This window comes from Notamacropus eugenii, chromosome 2, assembly GCF_028372415.1.
Source record: "Notamacropus eugenii isolate mMacEug1 chromosome 2, mMacEug1.pri_v2, whole genome shotgun sequence".
Classification (NCBI taxonomy): Eukaryota; Metazoa; Chordata; class Mammalia; order Diprotodontia; family Macropodidae; genus Notamacropus; species Notamacropus eugenii.
This window is the reverse complement of record NC_092873.1, coordinates 189,202,368-189,223,072: the sequence shown is the minus strand read 5'-3', so window position 1 is coordinate 189,223,072 and position 20,705 is coordinate 189,202,368. Positions and strand designations below refer to the sequence as shown.

Here is a 20,705-nt window from a genome sequence, read left to right as displayed (position 1 = left end):
AAAAGCGCCTATTACGTGCCAGGAACTAAGAGTTGGGGACGCAACAAGCCCCCTCCTTTAAGAAGCTCGCCCCCCAGGGTGTTTCCTGGAGCACCCTGCACAAGGGAGGGGAGGGGGGGTGAGGGCGCGCCTCGCCAGCCCGGCCTGAACCTGGCGCTGCAGCCGCTCGGCCTGGTGGGGCGCGGTGCGAAGGAGGCCGGCGGGCGGGGGCGCAGGGCACCCGCTTTCTATTTTGGGCTCGGCCTGACTCACACGGTCGGACCAGCCGGCCCCGCGGCGGGCCCTTCCCCCCAGCTGCGTGACTCAGTTTTCCCGCCCGAGGCGAGGGCCCGGGAGGAGATGCTCCGTTCGGCTCTATCGCGGTCCCCGAGCGGCTGGGGGCGTCCGCAGTTAGTCACCAGCTCCACGGCCGCCCCGTGCACGACAAAGTTGGTTCAACTTCGCAGGAGGCGGGGCCTCGAGCGGCCAGGGGGCGGGTCCGAACTGGGAGGGCAAGAACCCCAGAGGTCACGTGGGCTGGCGACACTAGTGCTCAGGTGGGCAGCAGAGGGCCGGACGTGCTCCTCCTTTCCGGGAGGAGGCGTGGCCGCCACGGGGCGAACGTGGAGGGCTGGGGGACTCCGAGGCACGGACTCCCGGCAGTCTCGCTCGCCCCCCGCCAGCTAGCTCCAGCGCGCGCCCGGCCCAGGCTTCCTCTCTCTGGCCCCGCCCCTCCCGGTTCTGGTTGGTCGCCTCACGCCCCGCCCCTCCTCGCGCCGAGGCCGCCCCCACGGCTCCTCACGTGACCCCGGCGTGAGCCAGCGGGAAGTGGAGTCTCGGAGGCGGTGCCGCAGGGGTACGGAGCTTCTTCCGCAGCGGCAGTCCGTGGCTAGAGCACAGCGCCATGAACGGGATGCGGGATCCCTCCCGGCCGCTCTTCTGGGCCGCCGCCGCCTGCCTGGCCGCGCTATGCGTGCTGAGCGCGGCTGAAACCGTAACGCTTGCGGCCAACTTCCACGAGATCTCGGCGGTGCCGCCCACGGTGCTGCCCACCTCCAAGCCTACGCCGGAGCCCTCTCCCAACACCACGGCGGAGCCCTTTCCCAACACCACGGCGCAGCCCTCTACCAAGCCCACGTCGGAACCGCCTCCCAAGCCCACGGCCAAGCCCTCCCCGACTTCGGCACCAGGTGGGGGCGGGGCGGCGGCGGTTTCTCCTGGCGCGCGGGGTCGCGTGCGCTTGTGTGGTCCGCGGTGGGGGGCAGAGAGGGGGAAGGGGGACTAACTCTTCCGGCAACATGGCGGATGGTCCCGGGGCGTGAAAGTCCTGCCAGCTGGGTTTCGGTGACCAGGACATTAAGGGGAGGGGGGGAACGAGCCTGTGAAATATGTATTCGTGGCCTAGGCAGATTGGGCGCCGTGACCCGTTCCTCCCTCCCCATCCAAAGAAAAATCTAACTTTGTCCCGATGGAAACACTAGCCCTGGAGGCCCGGAGGGAGCCGACGTGGCTCCCCCCGGGCCGGCGGGCAGCGCGCCTGTGCCCTGTCCTGGGGGCCCGAGCCCCTTCCCCCACCTCCATTATCTCTCCCCGCCCCAGCCGATCACAGGTGAAGTACTAAGGAAGTCCCTGGTGAACCCGACTTGTCACTACCGTAGATGTGGACTGGGGCGACCCAGCCCCCCGGAAGTGCGATCGGATCCAATAATCGGGGCTACCCCCCCCGGGCGTGGTGGGGCTGTGACCTCAGGGGCTCGGAAACACCCCCAGCTTTTGTTCTGATTCCTGGTGTAGGTGAGGAGACGCCCCCGAGGGAGACGTTTGCAGCTATGGGAGCGGGGAGGTATTTTAAGGGTTCGGTCTAAAGGTGGCTTGGCATTCCCGGCGCACGGCCGCGTTGGAGAAATGCGGCCTGACTGATCCTGAGGAAAGGGCACGGAAAGGTTGGCTACAGTTAGCGTCGAGTGCTGACCCAAGTCCTGGCCCCCGGATTCTAAGTGCACCTGGTGGTGGCCCCGCCGCCCTTGGCTTTCACCGGGTTCTCTGGATTTGCATAGGCAGGAAACGGACGAGCCAAACCCTTAAAATGAGAAAAATGCCAGAAGGCGGTGTGGTCTTCGGGGTGGCTTGTAATTGTTCAGTGATCAATGCTAAAAGTTTAGAAGCACCCAAGTTCATTACCTTCAAAGATGTGAAGTAATGCACGTAACTTGAATATGCCGAGCTTGAGTTCAGTTTCCATTTCTAGAAGCCACTGCTTACTCTGACTAGATGATGTATTCATGACCATAACCGTTCTTATTTCCCCCACTTTTTTCACTTCCTAGCATAGAAACAATGTGCTAAGGCACGGAGCCATCTAAAAGTAGTTAATCCCTAAATATCCGAATCAGAAAGAAGCTTAGAGATAATTCATTTCTGCTCTCTCATCTTAGAGGGAGGCAAGTTGAAACTGAGATGAAATCATTTGCCCAAAGTCACACAACTGTTAAGTAGCAGTTTTGGAATGTGAAGTCTTGTGACTGCAAATCTAGTACCGTGGTAGAATGTTAACTGGACAAAGTGGTGGAAGAATTCTTAATTTGCTATCAGGTGAAATAATAATTCCCAGGCTGACTTAAGAACCTTGATGTTATTATACTCAAAATTTTTAGTGTATTTGTCTTGTTAATAATTTTCCTTAAATTTAAAGTGTGAATGACTTTGAGAATAAAGTAAACTAAGAAAAAGTGCCAAAGATATTCATGAAATCCTCTCTGGGTATTAAAATACTTATTTTTTCATTCCTTTGAAAACTTTAAAGAATACTACCAGGGAAGAAGTGGTACATTGCAATTGAAAGGACACTGGATTTGGCATCAGATGACATATTTCAGACATTTCCGTAAAATTTTATATTACAAACATAAGAACTGTAGTGTGCAGCACCCTTGTCTACATTTATTATAAATAGTCCAAAATTTATCGTCCTATTGTGATGGACGTGGAAACAGCAGGATCTAGGCAACATGGTGAAGTAGCTTAAATTTTTCTTGGTTCCTGTCTCCCATGAAATGCCCAAAGCAGTAAGATTTCTGTTCCAAATAAATCGGTGAAGTAGGTACAGCACCAGTCCTGAAGACCTGAGTTCAAATCTGGCCTCAGAGACTTAACAGCTGTGTGACCCAGTACAAGTAACTTAACCCTGTTTGCTTCAGTTTCCTTACCTCTAAAATGAGCTGGAGAAGAAAATGGCAAACCACTCCAGTTTCTTTGCCAAGAAAACCGCAAGTGGGGTCAGAAAGAGTGGGACTGGGACAGAATTGAAAAAGGACTCATTAAGAACCTTAGTTGAATGCCACTTCCTACCTGAGGCCTTAAGTTACTTGTTTCTGGGCCTCAGTTTCTTCATCTGTAAAATGACAGAGTAGGACTAAGTGATTTCTAAGACATGTATTTGCTCTAAATCTATGACTTTTATTAATACCCTCTTGGAAGGGAGAAACATCAATGATAACAACATTTAAACAGCTGTGTTTTATTATTTTGAGCTGTTACAGGATAGGTGGTAATGTTTACTTTTTTAGTTTTCTAAGTAAATATGCCACCTACAGAGATCCATTTCTGTTTGAGTTTGACGGAATTGTTTTTGTTAACATATGAATTGCTCCTCTGATCTAGTGGAAGGAATTCCCATACTGGGAATTCCATATACAGCTGAAATTGTGTCTTGGTCAAAAGTTAAAGTCATGGTAATAGAATCACATATTTAGGGCTGGAGTCGGGCTCAAAGGCCATTGAGTCCAATTGTCTCTTTTATCTTGTGTTTGTCCTTTGTTGTCAAAGAAGACCATGCCATCAGAGAAATGATGACATGAGTTGCATTTGACTTTATTTTGAGTGAGGGAGGGCTGTGCAGGTCATCAGCCTCACTTTTCCTCCAGAGCCATCTGAGTCCAGTGACCAGATATTCATCAGGTTGACTGGAGATGACCCAGGATGCACTGGGAGACCTTGAGCCCTTTAGGCCAAGGTCTTTGCAGGTACTCACTTAGGGTGAGGCAACGCCCATTCATTAAATAGGGCATGGTTTTCTTCACCCAGAAGGACAAATACACGTGCCTCTTTTATAAAACAGGAACAGAGGTCCAGAGAGAAAGGCCTTGCCCAGGGTCATAGAATTAGTAAACATCTAAGGGAAATTTGAACCTAGGCCTTCCTGACTCCTAAGTCTGGTACCACCAATTAAGCTACCATGATACCATTATTTGCCCAAGACTGTGTTTTCTAGGAATATCTACATTCCACTTGTGGCTTTAAACATTTAACTCTTAATTAATTTTTTCATTTGCTTAGGCAGTGTAATTAAACCATGCATTTGACTTTGACAAACAAGTTATTGATCAAAGGGCCCCCTCCCCCAATAGACTTATCTGTTTTCTAATCTCAAAGGCCTCTGAAACAGGTGAGTCATTAATAAGAAATGAGTCCAGAGTCTTATCCAAGGTCATTTTCAGGATGGTTATTTGGCTTACCCTGTAAAAACGTAAATTACTATTAAAAATTATTGGTCTAACCTTAATCTTTTGAAGTTTTAAAATAATGTATTCATGCCCCAACTCTATAGCAGAGGTGTTAAACACCAAACTGCTATTTAGCCAAATTAAAATGTAATTTGGAAATATTTAATAAAATAAAACATAACGTTAACATATGTTTTTCTAAATTAGTATGTGTAGGGAGAGCTATTTATATGTTTGGTTTAATGGGCCTTATTTCTATTTGACTTTCTTCAGTCTATAGGATAAAACAGAAAGCAGATAACCATGAGCATGGTTTTCTGTCATGAAATGCCTAGAGATGCGTCATAATAACCCTGGGATTTTATGAATCTATTTGAAAATGGTTCCTTTTGGGACAAAAAGATGACTTTATATTGAAAATATTCTAAAATAATATAAATAAAACTTCCAGTCCTTTGCTTTTTTATAGAAGGATCTTATATTTTTAGAGATGACTTGACGAAATCCATTTGACTTCTGTTAAAAATAGTTACAATAAGCTACCTAACCTCATATTACTTATCTTTTGATTTCCCTTCCAGTAGATTCTTGCTATTACAGAATTTTTAGCACCAAGTAAAATGACTTCTTTTGCCTGTCACATGTTTTGGAAAGATAAGCAGAACTAAGTGTACATTAAGAATACAAATTGAGTTGTTGATTTAAACATTTTATTTCAGAAAGCTGTGCTGTACACACTAATTGCAGTTCCTGCGTTGAGAGCAAAAATGGCACGTGCTTTTGGACAGTTTGTCATGGTAAGAATCCCAGCTTATGTCAAATAAACAATATTGTAACAAATATACTGAATACATATCCCACTGAAAGAACATTACTGATAATCAAAAACGAAGTCAGTGTAAAGAGATCACTCTACAGAGTGTTGTTAAATTTTTTTGTGTTGTGGACTCAAATAGTAAAGCCTCTGGATCCTTTAAAATACATAAAATTACAAAGGAAACCATTTATACTGAAATTCAGTTATCAGAATGTTTAAAAAGCAAGTTCATGGGATTAAGACCCTCTTGCTCTAGAGTGTTCTATTTCTTTGGAGACATTGTGTTCCTTTATAGTACCACGTTTGAGGTTTGAAGGATTAACTTCAACTTTCTTTGTTTCTATTTCATGAATTATTCCATTTTAGATAGTCTGTAGGCAAGAGAAATTTTAGTAGAATTAAGGAAATGCTTCTTAACCGTTAGGATTATAAAATTACTAAAATGGGTCTCAGAGAAAAGTTGTGGGGTACATAAAACATTAGAACTGAAAGGAGCATTAAAGGGAAGGAACATTTAGTTATTGATGAGGAAGCAGAGATCCAGAAAGGTGTGAAGTCCTTCCAAATAGCTGTCTTTATAGATAAACAGCTAGGCTATCCAAGGAAGATTAGCATATCTGTAGATTGAGAGCTGGTAGTATCATTTCTGAAGGGCCTTTTAGCTTTCTGATTCCTTAGGGGATAAGATTAGGAAAGTTGAGACCGTCAACTTTTTTCTTCCCTTCTGTGGATTAGGAATTAGAGTTTTAAACCAATGGACAAGTGAGAGAAAACTCAGTAATTAAGTGAAGATTCTGTTAACTTTTAGTTAGCTTCTAAAAGTGAAAAGAAAGCTGCCTTCTGTACTATGTATTAGCTAACTAAATGAAATATAATACTCTCTAAGTACTGCACTTGGTATATAGTGTTGTGTTTAAGATAGAGATGCAACACTTTTTTTTTTTAAGATCTGATTTGGCATAAAATAGGCATGGAGGGTAGTGATTGATTACTAAATGATATAGTTTCTTTGAAGATAGGATTGGGAGTGATATGGCTTCTTTGGCTAGAAATTTATCCACGACTATTTTCTTTTTTATGGTTCCTCTCATTCATTCTGATTCTTCTATACAACATTACTAATGTGAAAATATGTTTAGCATGTGGTTGTTGTGTTTATCCTTTGTTTCCGAAGAAGACAATGACACCAGAGAAATGATAACATGACTTAGGCTTTACTGGCTAGATGTTTAATAGGAATGTATGTGTAAAGCCTATATTGAATTGCATGCCATTTTGGGGAGCAGGGAGGGGGAGAAAATTTAAAACTTATGAAAGTGAATATTGAAAACTAAAAGTAAATTAACTTGCTTTTAAAAAAAAATTTATTTGTTGTTCCTCCAAGACAACATCAAAAGATTATAGTGATGGGGGCTACTGTGCTGATATATAGGATTTAATGTTTCTGATGCTCAGTTCTTAGAAGATACTGGTCCCTTTTTCTCTTTGCCTTGGCCATTATTCATATCTTTTCGCCAGGCATCTGTTTTGTGCAATCATTCTGTTGGATATAACAACATAGAGGCTATGTCTTGGTTTCAGAGTATTTTTTTCAACTTGTTTTTCTTCAGGAGGTAGTAGCTACTGTTCAGAACGTGCAGCAACTCCTAACTGTACTGTTATTAACAACTCCAGCAACTGTTTAGGTAAGTAACTGATTATAACTAAAACTGGTTTTAGTTTGTTAATTGCTGTTGAGAAATAGCAACTGGGGACAGGTGAGTGGGGCTAAGGCCATTACCTCAAATGAAGGCAAGGTTTTTCAAAACCAAACTGATTTTTCTGAATCATCTAGATTGGGACTCAATCCTTTGTCTAGATTATGAATTTAAATTTTGATATGTTACCCTTAGACAGGTCATTTGACTTCAGAATCTGTGTGATATGGAGAATTATCCTACCCAAGAGACATTGTGGAGCAATGGATAGGGTTAGCTTTGGAATCAAGACTTGGGCTCAAATCCTACTTCTGATATGTACTAGCTGTGTGCGATCAAGAGCAATTCACTTAAAGTTTTCAGTGTTTTATACAACTCTAAAAGAATTTAAGTTGTGTATGAATTGCTAATATGCATTAATCCAGGGAACTTTGGTATCGAATACCTTTACTGTAGTGAATTCATAAGTCTGGACCAAGAAGAGAAATCTCTTCTACATATCCCACAAGGTAGTGTGAGGATCAGATGATTTCATGTACTATAAATCACTTTGTAGCTGTAAAGCACTCTGGAAATGAGTTGTATCCTTGTTTTATTGTGAAGTGGCACAGCAAAGTTTCAATAGGTTTTTACTGCCACTTTGATTTCTTAGTAGAACCTCCTATATTCTCTCATTTTGAAACTACTGTAATCTATGATCTCATTTTTATGTAATGGGTTTATAAAATTGCGTTAAAAGGGAATAACTTGTCCTATAGAGCCAGACTAAAGTAATGAGGCAGGCAAATATAACCTTCCTTTTTCACTGAAATTGTTTGCCAACCCTTACAAGTAGACTAAAAGGCCAGGTGCTTATGGAATGAGCAGCCTTGGATAACTATTTTCAGATATTCAGTTATGGCAGTTTTTATTTAGTCCTTAAAACTAAGGGATCTATTAATTTAGATCTTAATATTTTAAATAACTTTTGATATCATTTTGTTGTTGTATGTTTCTGCTTTTGTTTTCAGTGGAACCTACTACCAGTCCATCTCCATCTAATTCTTCTACAGGTAATTTAAGATAACTAGTATGGAGTTTCAAAGTTTTGTCATAACTTTCTTAGGGTAATTTTCTGGCATTTGAATATCTGAGAAATTCTAGATAATGTAAAGAAAAGATTGCTTAGTCATACCTCAACACTTGCAAGTGTCTATGATGTCATTGGTATGGATTATCCTTTCTCCAGTGCACATTACAACCCCTTAGACATTGTACATGAATTACTGTAGCTGACATATTATTAACTGGTGATGAGCTGCAGTGAATTTACCTAGGCTCCTCCACTGTTATTTTTAATAGATGTAGGAACTGTTACGCACTGTGCTCTGCAAGCACAGCCTTTAAGAAATCCAGTTGCACCTGCACTGAACAGTGAGGCATCATAGAGTTGAATGGAAGTAATAATTTGTGTTGGGCACAAGATAATATGCTTCTCAGAGGATAGGAACTATCACTTTTTAATCTTTGATAGCACAGTTAATTGTTATATAGTAGGCATTTAATAAGTGCTTTTTAAAATATATGGTCCTTGCAACATGCTGTATAATATTCTAGCTAAGTTTGGAATGGCTCATTTCTACTTTGCCACAGGGTCATAAATTATTTGGTCACAGACTCTCTTGAAGACATTTCGTGAACTGTAGAGTATCTTTACATCATTGGAGAGAGGAACCACACAGTAAGATCTTGAGTCCTTGAAGTATCTGTGTAGACAAATTTTTGGAAAAAATTTAGTCACTCTCTTGTAACATTTCAGTCTTCCAGCTTCTTAATTACTGGAAAGTCAGAATAAAATGACTTGGTTGTTACAGTTTAATAACTAGAAAATGGAGACTAGGTTTCAGTTTTAAAACCATATGGCTGAGAGGGGAACGAACCCTTCTCCCAAGCAGCAGTGAACTTATGGCTGTGCTATCTAGTACTTCTACCTACCTGAGACTATTCAGGGAACATTTGAGCCAGTTATACTAAGAAGGAATTTATTGTATTAGATGGGGAGGGTATTAGTTAATTTTGAAGAAAGTGTAGTTAGGAAACGTTTGCTATTCAGTATATGATAAAAAACATTGAGGTGGTCTCTAGTCCCTCTGAGCCTTGTCACTGATGTTAGTCACATTTCTCTTAGTCTTTAGTAAGAATATGAGAAACTAAGGGAGAAGAGTAAAAAAGCAATATAAAAAGGAGGATGGAGAGAGAGAGGGAATATGGTCATGTTTTTGAATGATGCTTTGTTTGAAGGATTAAGAAATTCATTACTTTTCTCAAAATGAATCAAAATAAAATTCATTTGCAGGAGTCATCCCTGCCATGCTGTGCTTGAGTACTAGGAACAAACTTAGTGATATTTTTCTCCAAATATTAGCAACTAAAAGCAAAATTAATTGTAGTAGGTGTGGATTAAGTTATTTGATAGTACTATAGTGATTTTTTATTTTTAAAAGTCATTATGGATGTGGTACAAATTTGTAAGTTGCACCATTTATGGATATTAAGAAAACATCTTAACAAGCAATAACAACAAAAAAACAAATATGAAAGGTTAGTTCTAAATACACTTCTTTCAGTGGGTGAACTTTAGAGCAGATTTAGCAAAACCATATTTTAAATAATAAATGGTTATTGATTTGAATGAAACTGTTGTTTGTGGTCTTGTCCAAATCAAATGATCATGGCTTGTTAAAATCCTAAGCAACCTGAGATGGAGAAACCAAGTACTGTAGTTCCAAGTTTGCATATGTCTATCACTTAAACTATTTTCATAAAAGTATCAAGTTCCACTGTTAGAATTCTATACTTGTAGAGAGAGGAGGAGAGATAAGGCAAAACAAATAACCAGGGAGGAAGGTTAATTTTGTCAGAACACTGTATTTTCTTAGCCTTTTCATATGCTCAAGATAATTTAACAGAGTTAAATTATTTAAGGGACCTCCATGGGTAGGAAACGTGACACGGGTAAAGATTCTGGGGAGGAGTTCGAGAAACACATATCAAGAAGGAAGGAGTGACCAACACAGTCAAAAGCTGCAGCAACATGGCACTATTCATCAATATTACCTTGTATTTTTTTCTTGGGTGGTTACATCTCCAATTAGATTGTTGGGTCCTGGAGTCCAGAGGCTGTCTCTTTGTATCCTTGAAAGATGACATAATCTTTCTGTATATAGGAGGCAACAAATATTTCTTAACAGTGATGTGGATTGCCAGTTATATTTAATAATCCTTCTGCGTAGCATCCTTTGACCTTGTTCTTTGTCTTTGTTGTAACCTCCAGCCCTTCTACCCCTCATTTCTTTCCAAAGCCATCACTCCTGCACTGGCTACACTCTCCTCCTTTCCCTATATTGACCCCTTGATTTTAATTCTGCCCTGTTCTCATCTTCTGTCAAGTTCTTGCCCCTTCATATTATTACTAGTTCTTGGGGTCTTGGATTACTCTGGTCATCTGCCTTCACTCCTGTTCATGTGCTGCTGAAGAAAAATAAAACCATGCTGACTGGGTCCAATATAAATTTACATAATAAAACTGGGCCTTCACTGTGGTAAGAAAATCTTTTTACATCTCCCTCATTGATTTGACTATGCCATTTACCACATCTCCTTTTCATACTTTTTTATCCCTCACTAATCATGGCCTTCCCCTACCCTCTCAGTTGAGAACCTTGCTTCATGTATTGCTAAAAAAAAAAAAAAAAATTGAGGCCACTTAAACCTCTCTTTTCTCACTTCCTCACCTCATTGCTACTTTACCACTATCTCAAATGAAGAGTTGGCCATTCTCCTTGCCAAGGCAAATCTTCCTGCAGGCACAAATGATAGCAGTCCCTGCCATCTTCTCCAACATTGTTTCCTCTGTTATCTCTACATTTTCACGTAACTTCAGTTTGTCCCTGTTTGTTAGCTGTCTCCCTAAGGGCCTACAGATATGTCCATGTGTTCCTGATCCTCAGAAATCCCTCAGTTGATCTGTCCATCCCTGCTGGCTATCGTCTTAGGTCTCTCCAACCTTTTGTGACTAAACTTCTCAAGAAGGCTGTCCGGACTAGCTGCCTCCACTTCCTTTTCTCCCAGTCTCTTCTTAACTCTCTGTAGTCTGGCTTCTGCCCTCATTCAAATGAGACTGCTCTCTCTAAAACCAGTGATCTCTTCCTTGCCAAATCTAATAACCTTATCTGTAGTCTCTTTCTTGACATTGCTGCAGCTTTTGACTGTGTTGGTCACTCTTTCCTTCTTGATATGTGTTTCTTGAACTCCTCTCCAGATTTTCATGATAGCATTCTCTCCCTGTTCTCTTTGTATCTAATCCTTCTCAGACTCCTTTGGTGAATCTTTACCCGTGTCATGCTTCCTACCCATGGAGGTCCCTTGAAGTTCTGTCTTGGGACCCTCTTCTCTCTCTCTAATCTTGTTTCATTTAGTAATCTCATCACCTTCCATGGGTTTAGCCATCATTTCTGTTTAGGTGATTCTCAGGTCTAATTTGTCTAGTCCTAATTTCTCTTCTGCCCTTCAATCTTATGTCACCAACTGCCTTTTGGCATTAAACTCAATATGTCCAAAACTGAATTCATTATCTTTCTCCCCAAACCCTCCCCTCTTTAGTTTCCTCTTATAGTTAAGGGTACCACCATCCTCCTAGTCACCCACACTTGCAAACTGTGTGTAATCCTCAACTCACTTCCCATATCCATTTGGGTACCAAGGCCTGTTGATTCTACTTTCACACTATCTTGTGTAAATGCCTCTTTTCCTCTAATATTGTCACCACTTCAGTGCAGGCCTTTATCTCCTCATGCCTAGATTATTGAAATAGCCTTCTGGTTAGTCACACTACTTCACATCTCTCCCCACTCTTGTCCATCCTCAATTCATCTATCAAGTTGATCCTTATAAAAAAGTCAGTTTTGACACTCCCCCTCTTCCCATTCAGCAAAATCCATTGGCACCCTATACCTTCCAGAATCAAATAGAAAATCCTCTTTTTGTGTAATAAAGCCCTTAGCAACCTGACCCTGTCCTACAGTTCCAGTCTTCTTATACTTTATTTTCTTCTTGATATGCTCTGCAATCCAGTGATGCTGGTCTTGCTATTCTGGCATATGAAATTCTGTCTCTTGATTGTGTTTTCACTAGCTGCCTCCCCCTCCCCCCATGCCTGGAACTCTTTCCCTTCTCATCTCTGTTTTCTGGCTTCCTTCAAGTCTAATCTGAAGTCTTAACCATCTGCAAGAAGCCTTTTTATCCGTATTCTGTCATGTTCCTTCCTGTATGAAATTATCACCAGTTTGTCCTGGATAGATCTTGTTTGTACATAGTTGTTTGCATGTTGTATCCTCCTTTAGACTGTGATCTCCTCAAGAACAGGGCCTGGCTTCGGCCTTTCTTTATATCCGTTAGCATAGTGCGTGGCACAGAGTAACCTCATGATAAATGTTTGTTGACTTGACTTGACCATCAAATGATAGTTGAACACCAGCTACTAAACTCAAAAGTCACCATCCACCATAGAATCCTAATAATGCAAAATTCTAGATGTTACATACAAGATAAATGTGAATATACAAACAAAAACAAATACTGACATCATACCGTAATGAAGTAAGATTTGATAGAGGAGGCTGGAATGCTAGTGTTGTCTTTAGTTCTCTACAGAGAGGAAATTTAAATACTGATTATTGCTCTCTGGCCAGAATTTAACAACTAAGCTCTCAATACATGAATACAAGAATTATTTCTCAATTCTTAGCATTTGAGCCAAGGTTGGGTGGTTTTGTGATATTTGGGGGCAGTTAATTTTATGTTTTTTTTTTTCTTTGATCCAGCCAAACCTTCTACAGTCCCAACCGTCCCAGCTGTTACCTCAGTTGTCACATCAGGTAAATTAATTCATTGTTTAAAATGTAAGAATGAGATATGATGAATGACTTTTCCCAAATGTATCTTGGTATGATTGTGAATTGAGAGTCACCTTCCAAATTTTAGGACCAGAGTGAGAGCACTATTAAAAATTTTAATGTAATAGGTTTTGCTACAGAGTTTTGTCTTGTTTTCTAATGTTTAGTCAAAATTGTCAGGCTACACAGTTGAAATAATGAATAATTAAATTGAATCTTTCCCAGAATCATAGTATCATGATAATCCCTTGAATAGAATTTAATAGTTAATGTCTAATTGTGGTAACTTAAAAGTTTCAGTGAGTATTTTTATTTCTGCTCTCATTCTGACCTTTAAAAACTCATTCAGGAATATTTTTTTCTTTCTTAACTGAGATGGTGGGCATTGAGATTAAAAGAAAAAGTGATTATTTTCTTTTTTCTCCATGAGTCAAACTGCAGCACATTAAGGCTGCTACAAAGCCTTTTGTTACTATATAATATTCCCTCTGGGAAACTTTAAAAATATTTGAGGGACATACTTTTACATTCCTAACTAGGTAAGGGCTTTAATCAGATTCTTTATGGCCCCATAGTTTCTTTATTAGACTTTACTTCTGTCTTCACCAAAATTGAATGAAAAGTCATCTTCACCAGAAGGACTTTGAGTATCATGCCATCATTTTAAAATCTAGGTGCTATAATAAAGCAATTACTATTTTTGCCATAGTTTAAAAATTGAAAAAATTGTTTTTAAGATAAAATTTAAATAAAGCAATCTTTGATGTAAGAGCAGCAGTCATAGTGACTGAGGATGGGATCTCTTTTATATGTGGCCTTGTTTTCCAGGTAAAAGTTCTAAGTCTCTGAAAAGGACCTCAAATTACATATTTAAAAACTTTGTTTCATTACTGCTCTCTAGATGTCACCAAATTTTTTGGCAGACCAAGGGTGACAGGTCTTTTGGGTAACGAGGAGTAAAACCTACGAGCACCTAAATTTTATTATCGCATAATATCAGATGTAAATAGAATTTAACAATACTTAAGTTAACATTAGCTACAAACTCTTCCCAAAATTCTAATTCATGAAATAATTGACAATACATTTTAATTCATTTATCTGATAACCCAGTAAAATTTAGTATCATTGAGCCAAATCAATGTAGATATGATTATTTTTTCCTTAGTAACTTAGCTAGTATTTCCTGTCCTTGAATTTTTCCAAGACCTTAGAGTAGCATTTGGTTCCTACTACTATGACATGTAAGTGTTTATTTAATAAATGCTTTTTGAATGAATAAGAAGCAATTAAGATCTAACCTAGTTGCAGAAAAAGTTTTATGAAGCTTCCAGAAGGTCCTCATTTATGTGTAATTTTAATAACCTAAGAAATCTCATTATTTTCTTAAATAAAATATGGTGACACCTGAAAAATCTCTCAGATTAGAAGAAGGTTGAATCATAGAACTTATTTTCTCAGTGTACATATCGTTTTACTTCAGCTACCAGAAAGTTGACCTGATGTGAAATGCTTACAAAGAAGGAGATAGAAGAATTTTTCAGATGGATTTTAATTTTTAGTATCATGTTAATTTGACAGGTTTCTTGAATTAGGCTGCTTTGGGGAGGGAGGTTGAACTAGCTGACTTGATCTGCTGAGGTATCTGTCAGTGCCATAATTCTGTAACGTATTTGGTTAAAAACAAATCATACGATGTTGTAGAGAAAGTTGTGTGATGAAAGACTCAAAATGTCTGACACTTTCCATTAAAGCTATTTATTTCTTTTCTGTCTTATCTAACAGGTACACCAAACGCTACTGTGATTCCCACCCCTTCTACAAGAAAATCTACTTTTGATGCAGCAAGTTTCATTGGAGGAATCGTTCTAGTGCTGAGTGTGCAGGCTGTAGTTTTCTTTCTCTTTAAATTTTGCAAGTCCAAAGAACGAAACTACCATACTCTTTAAGACACAGCATTATAACATGGACTAGTAGTTTATTTGTGTAGTTTATTGAAACCAAAATATTACCTTTTGAGATGTCCTACATGGAAGACAGTGTTTCAAAATCTTTAAATCTCCAAAGGATGCATATAGGATATTTTGGAGCATCTTCGTTGAAGAAAAAGCAGTTCAATCACTTGTACTCAACCAGAATACTTAAAATATTCTGCATGAATCCTTGTGGCTAGCTGTCTTTTATTTTAAATGGCTGCTGCTGTGGGATTTTTTTCCTCTTACCATGACATGCCTAATATAGTTTTTTTGTTTTCTTTCTTTTTTTTTTTTTAATTTGGTGGACTCACTGTCTTGAGCTGACAGTTTCATAACTGCCAGAAGTTTAAATTTAGTAATTTTAAAGCCTGAAAGCTGCATTATTCCCATTTTCACTCAGGATGTAAATTCATAGATTAAATTGTGAGAAGAATGTGCCAAATGATCAGTTGATGAATTTTTGACTATTGGTCCAAAAGTGGAGTTAATTTGTGAGAAAACAATATTCTTACTATATATCCTTGAAGTGGAATTTAGTGCTTGACAAACCTGTATTTTTTTTCTACATTAGAAATATGATGCCATACAGGAAGTTACATTCCAGATTTAATGCAAAGGGTACAAACCAAAATATGTAGCAGGTTATTGTCCATTCTTTAAAAGCACCTTATCATTGGAAAAACAAAGAACAGTGCCTTAAAGACAAGACAAAAACAAGATAAACTGTAACTTTAAATGTTTATGGGACTTGTCATTTTTCATTAAGAAAGGTTACATGGGCTTAACTTTCTGATCAGCAGTAATGTGCACTCAAATTTGGTAGAAACTCAGCAACATACTATTATGTAATTTAAAAGTCTCAGCTACTTAATTTTGAAACTAAAGTATGTTAAAGGAGGTTGAAAGCATTCATAAATTAAATTCTTCAATATTTTTGTGTGTATGTGCTAAAATATTTTTTATGAGATTTTATTTTTAAAGGTACAGGATAATTTTAGGGAAAATACTAGGCATACCTTTACATTTATTTTCTAAAAGTTCTTTGTATGTAGCTGCTGTACCTTTTAAGCATTCCAATTAAGCTTTCATAGAAATTTTTAATTTGCTTTTATAAGGCAAAGAGGAAACGAGTACTAGTTTGAGAATCATTCACAAGTTCATTCCTTATTAAAGAGACAATCAGAGTTTTCAGACAGCAGATATGACCAGTGAAGTTTCAGGAAGTGACAGGTTTTTTTTGTGTGTGTGTTAGGGCAGATTCTTATGTGTCTTAGGATTTTTTCATGGTGATTCCCCTTAAGATGATTTTTTAGAATCCCTGTACCTGAGGGAATACATATGCTTTGGAATACATCTTTCATCAGATACTAGTTTTTCCAGTCTCAGAACAAATAAGTGTTTTTAATAAAGGTTTTCCTTACAGTCTTTTTTCTCCATCGATACTCAATTGGATTTAGCCAACAAGAGGCTTAAAATAGGTTTTATTGTTTCTTGTCTAGTTCATTTTTCATACTTGTCTTTTGGTCCTTGGTGGCTTGTTTCTAGCACTACCTGCAGCAGCAGATGGCATTGCATTGATTTATTTTTTTGGTGGGGGTAGAACAACTGAAAAAACCCTTGCTCCGATTAATTGAATTACATTAAAGTTTTCTAAAATGAAGTTTTACTGTTTTCTGTGTTACTTGCTGGTACAGATAAGTTTGTTTTACTTGCACATTTGTATGCCTAACTTTATCAAGTGCCTTAATTGTTTGAAATCTCTGGCTTCAAAGTTTTTTTTAAAGGTTAGGATGGTTTACCTGACTGAATTGTGGTTTTGTCGTCATGCGTGGAAACAAGTATTTTGGGATAATCTGGGTTTGGGGGTCCGTAAGTGTCAGAATTTTATGTAAGTGCTGTAAGACTTGATAAGAAAATGTGATTCAATTCCATGTTTACACTGGAGAAGGGAGTAAAAACTAGCAGGAACCATCAGTACTTGTTATTTCTAAAACCTCTTAATATTCTTGCCTAAACATTTTGGCTTTGCCACGTAATTTATCACCGCAAAATGTAGCAGCTTAATAAAACTAGCTTGGTTTGAAGGACTTGAACTCTTATTCTGGTTACTGCTTTGATTAGTAAGAAACCATGCAAAAATTAGTTTACAGAATAGCTTAGTACAGCGCTTTGCCTTTCTAAACCCATTTCCCTCTCCATTTAATGGTTCGATATTCTCTTGAGTCATCAAAACTTTGTAATTTTTTTAATTTATAAGATATTCAGTGACCTTTTCAGACTTTGGTTTTGTTCCTAAAGCCAATTCAAATGTTTTCTTTCCTATCAGACCTTGTACTTTAACATTTTGTTTGTTGCATAGGCAGATTGCTGTATTTTGCATTTCAGTTTCATGTTTTTGGTGAAGACAATGCTAAATCAATCTGTAATCATGACCAGACTGACTTATAATAAATTCACATGTTGAATTAATTGGCTTTTATGATTTGATTGTAGAATTAAAAGCAGGCAGAATGGAATGACAAGAAGAGTGCTAGATGTGGAGTCGGAAAGACGTGGGTTCAGATATGTTTGATTTTACCTAATTTGTTTGAGGCTCAGGTTGCTTTTCAGTTATAGACAAAACTCTTAAGAGTTCAAGTGCCAATGAAATCACAGGTCTTTGACATGGTATTTAGTACTGTGTGACTTTCATTTTTGGCTTTTAGATGAGTTGCACATCTCAACTTACAACTATTTTTCACTAATACTAAAACCCTCCTATTGATTTTCTAAACAAGGCTAGTGAAATATTCTCTGGGAAACTAGCTCTGCAATTAGAGGGTCACAATATAAGGATTTCCAAGAATTTTGCTTTTTGGGCATACAAATGTATTTCAGATTAAATGGAACAGCTACCTTTACTAGGCTTATTTCACTTGTGAGGGTAAGATTTAAAAGTGAAATTGGGCTTCCATTTCAGAAAATTGTTTTGGATATAAAATCACCAGGACATACTAATCCTTGGTATAACTTGAACATCTGAAATTTAATAGTTTTTCTCCCCCTTTTGGAGGAAACTAAACTACTAATTTTATGTAAGCCAATTTTCTGTTTAAAAAAATGAAAATGGTCCAACTTTAGTCAAAGAACTCTGAGGGGAAAAAAGAAACTAACTTTGGTTAAGGATCTCCTATTTAAGAAAAGAGACTGTATGCCTGAAATTTTTGGACAAGGATTCGTTTACTTTTGAAATACTGAATTTCAGTTTCCTACTGAGCTTGATTATGGCCAGTTTTCCTAATACTGTACATATCTGTTCTTATATCCCTAAAGAAATGAGATTCTCAAAAAGCATTGCATTCAGAAGATGATTTTGTAGATGAGATGGCTTCAGTATAGGTTTATTGGGGGAGGAAGACATTTTTGGAATGCCATACCTACAAAAGTCACAAGTGCCAGTGGTAGGCTTGTACTGTCCCAGTCTTTGGAAATGAAAGATAAGCCAAGGAGATGGCAAATGTAGTAAATGCTTTGTATCAAATATTTGCAATCGACAGTAGATCAAGAGCTATATACGCTTACCAGGTTGGTATTTTCACCTTTCGTTTAGATTCTGCTGTCTTTTTCATTTCTAGACATTTTCAAATGCCCTAATTAAAGTTCCCAAAATTCAGGGGACAAGTAATATTTTCTTCAAGGTTCAAGTTTACCATCCCAGTAGTCTCTGCACTGTGATCATATTGCTTATATGTTCATAAACATTGTTCCTATGGAACTCATTGCTGCTTGTAATGTATCTTTTGATTGATAGCGGCTTTTAGCAGCTCTGTTAATGGCAGTTGATAGACTGGGTATACCTGTTTGTAGTTTTACCAGGTTACTAGGGAAGAAGTAACTCCACCATATCTTAAATTCTGGTGCCACATACTATTTTGTCTGGTTGTAGGCGGCAGTAATTTAAATAATTTGCTATTTTATAGCAATGGTTCCAACAACACCACCAGACACAGTTGAAGAGTAGTGTTTTACAGCCGTTTTTATTCAATAACTTTGAAGCAGGGGAGTAGTTAGTTCCTCTTAGAAAAACTTGAAGAGTAGCTGTGACTACCAATGTGTAGGCCTGCGCAGGAATGTGGGTTGCTGAGCAGTAGGAATTCGAAACACTGCTTGCTGAACATTATCAGTAACGTTGGGTAAGCAAGAATCTCTTCTTCTGCATTTAGTAGGTACCTATAAATGTTAACTAGGTATTAGTATTTTTCTTGAGGAAGACCATTTTGAAGCTAGCATTATTACAAGCATTGCTAAGAAGTCCAAATTTCAGTTCCTCTGTGGGCCACTTAATTTGGCTTTGGTTTTTAGCTTCAATTATAAATGCATTCACACTGGTCACAATGCTCAGGCAAAGAATGAATGAGAAAGAAAGAGAATCAGGCAATGAACTAATGTACTAAAATAAGCACAACTGCTGGAGAAACTAGTGCCATTTTTGTTATATTTTGAAGACCATGGCAAGAGAAATAGACTATTCTGTTAATGCATTATCTATAATAAATTTTTACTCCTGCTACTCAATCTGCTTTTGAGACATTAGTTGTGTGATGAAATCTATTGCCTCAAAAAAACCCATTCATATTGTATTCCAAAATTGAATATTTTAAGTTGTTAGTTATATTAGCAGAGTTAACAGGTGACTTGTTCCACATTTTAAAAAGACCTTTTTCCCATTTGAGTTAATGTAGCTTTTAAATATTTTCAAAAATCATTTGTACATCATAATAACCAGAAATTCACCAACTCAGACATAATTTGGTTATTTCCTTGCCTTGTGCCCAAACGTAAAGAAATGAGGTTGAATAGGATTTTTTAAAAAGGGGCAAAACAATTCAGCAAAACTTATATGCCTACTATTTGTCTAGGTGCAGGGACAAAGACAAATAACAGAGTTGCTGTCAGGTATCTATTGAATGTCAGGTAGTGCTAAGCACCGAGGATACAAAGAAGATAGCCTCTCCTCTAAAGGAATTCAGTTGCATCAGGGAGATAGCATGAAAACAACTAATGTACAAGCAAGATAGGTTTACCTAAGACAATATGGAGATAACCTCAGAGGGAAGAAGCATTAAGGGGAATACAGAAAAGATGGGAAATTTTCGCTGGGACCTCATGGAAGTCAGGAGGTAGAGATGAGGCGGAACATTCTAGGCATGGGTGAGGGGAGGCCCGTAGGGGTAGAGACAGCCAATGAAAATGGCTCTGATTTGAGAAATGGGAGTGTTGTGTGCCAGGAACAAGGCCAATGGCAATCAGTGGATTGCAGAGTTCATGGAGGACTAAGGTGTAAGAAGACTGGAAAGGTAGAGCAGGGTCAGAGCTCTGAAAGACAAACAGGATTTTCTTAAGGAGATGTAGGGGGACAAGGTCAGACTTGCACATTAGGAGATGAAATTTGATGACTGAGTGAAGATTAGACTGGAGTGGGGAAGAGAAGAGACTTGAGGCAGAGAGACCAACCAGAGGACATGATCCAGGCAAGAGGTGGTGAGGGACTACATATAATAAGGGCAGTGTCAAAGGAGAGAAGGGGGGCATACATAAAAGATGGTGCGGCAGTAGAATTTACAGGCTGTTGCAACTGATTGGCCATGAGTGAGTTAAGGATCTCACCCAGCCTGATAGTAGTACTTCTGACAGTAAATGAAAAGTAAGGAAGAGAGAAGGATTTGGGGAGAAAGATAATTCACTTTTGATTATACTGAGTTTGAAGTGACTATTGGACATCCAGTTCAAGATATCCAATAAGCAGTCAGAAATGTGCAACT

The 20,705-nt window shown here is 38.9% G+C and overlaps 2 protein-coding genes across 6 annotated transcripts in view; one reads left to right on the top strand and one right to left on the bottom strand.

The window, feature by feature from the left end:
• Positions 1-725: 725 nt before the first annotated feature.
• On the top strand, positions 726-17,373 carry CD164 (CD164 molecule). The gene is made up of 6 exons (XM_072643018.1): positions 726-1,169; positions 5,201-5,278; positions 6,909-6,983; positions 8,006-8,047; positions 12,857-12,910; positions 14,714-17,373. The coding sequence occupies exons 1-6, from the start codon at positions 884-886 to the stop codon at positions 14,875-14,877; spliced, it is 699 nt and encodes a 232-aa protein (XP_072499119.1). The 5' UTR covers positions 726-883; the 3' UTR covers positions 14,878-17,373.
• The window catches only part of LOC140526627 (uncharacterized), a 213,057-nt gene continuing 209,050 nt past the window's right edge, over positions 16,699-20,705 (bottom strand). For all 5 annotated transcript variants that reach the window (XM_072642999.1, XM_072643000.1, XM_072643001.1 and 2 more), the window contains one exon: positions 16,699-19,113. Coding sequence is in view for 1 of the 5 variants with exons in the window: in XM_072642997.1 (XP_072499098.1) it covers positions 18,988-19,113 (126 nt within the window). In the remaining 4 variants the exon portion in view is untranslated. The remainder of the gene's footprint in view (positions 19,114-20,705) is intronic.

What these genes read in the sequence shown, in the direction of transcription:
- CD164 (XM_072643018.1), top strand. Translation starts at nt 884, where the DNA reads ATGAACGGGATGCGGGATCCCTCCCGGCCGCTCTTCTGGGCCGCCGCC. An exon ending in CTCCCCGACTTCGGCACCAG is followed by an intron (nt 1,170 to 5,200) that starts GTGGGGGCGGGG and finishes ATTTTATTTCAG; the next exon opens with AAAGCTGTGCTGTACACACT. An exon ending in CAACTCCAGCAACTGTTTAG is followed by an intron (nt 6,984 to 8,005) that starts GTAAGTAACTGA and finishes TTTTGTTTTCAG; the next exon opens with TGGAACCTACTACCAGTCCA.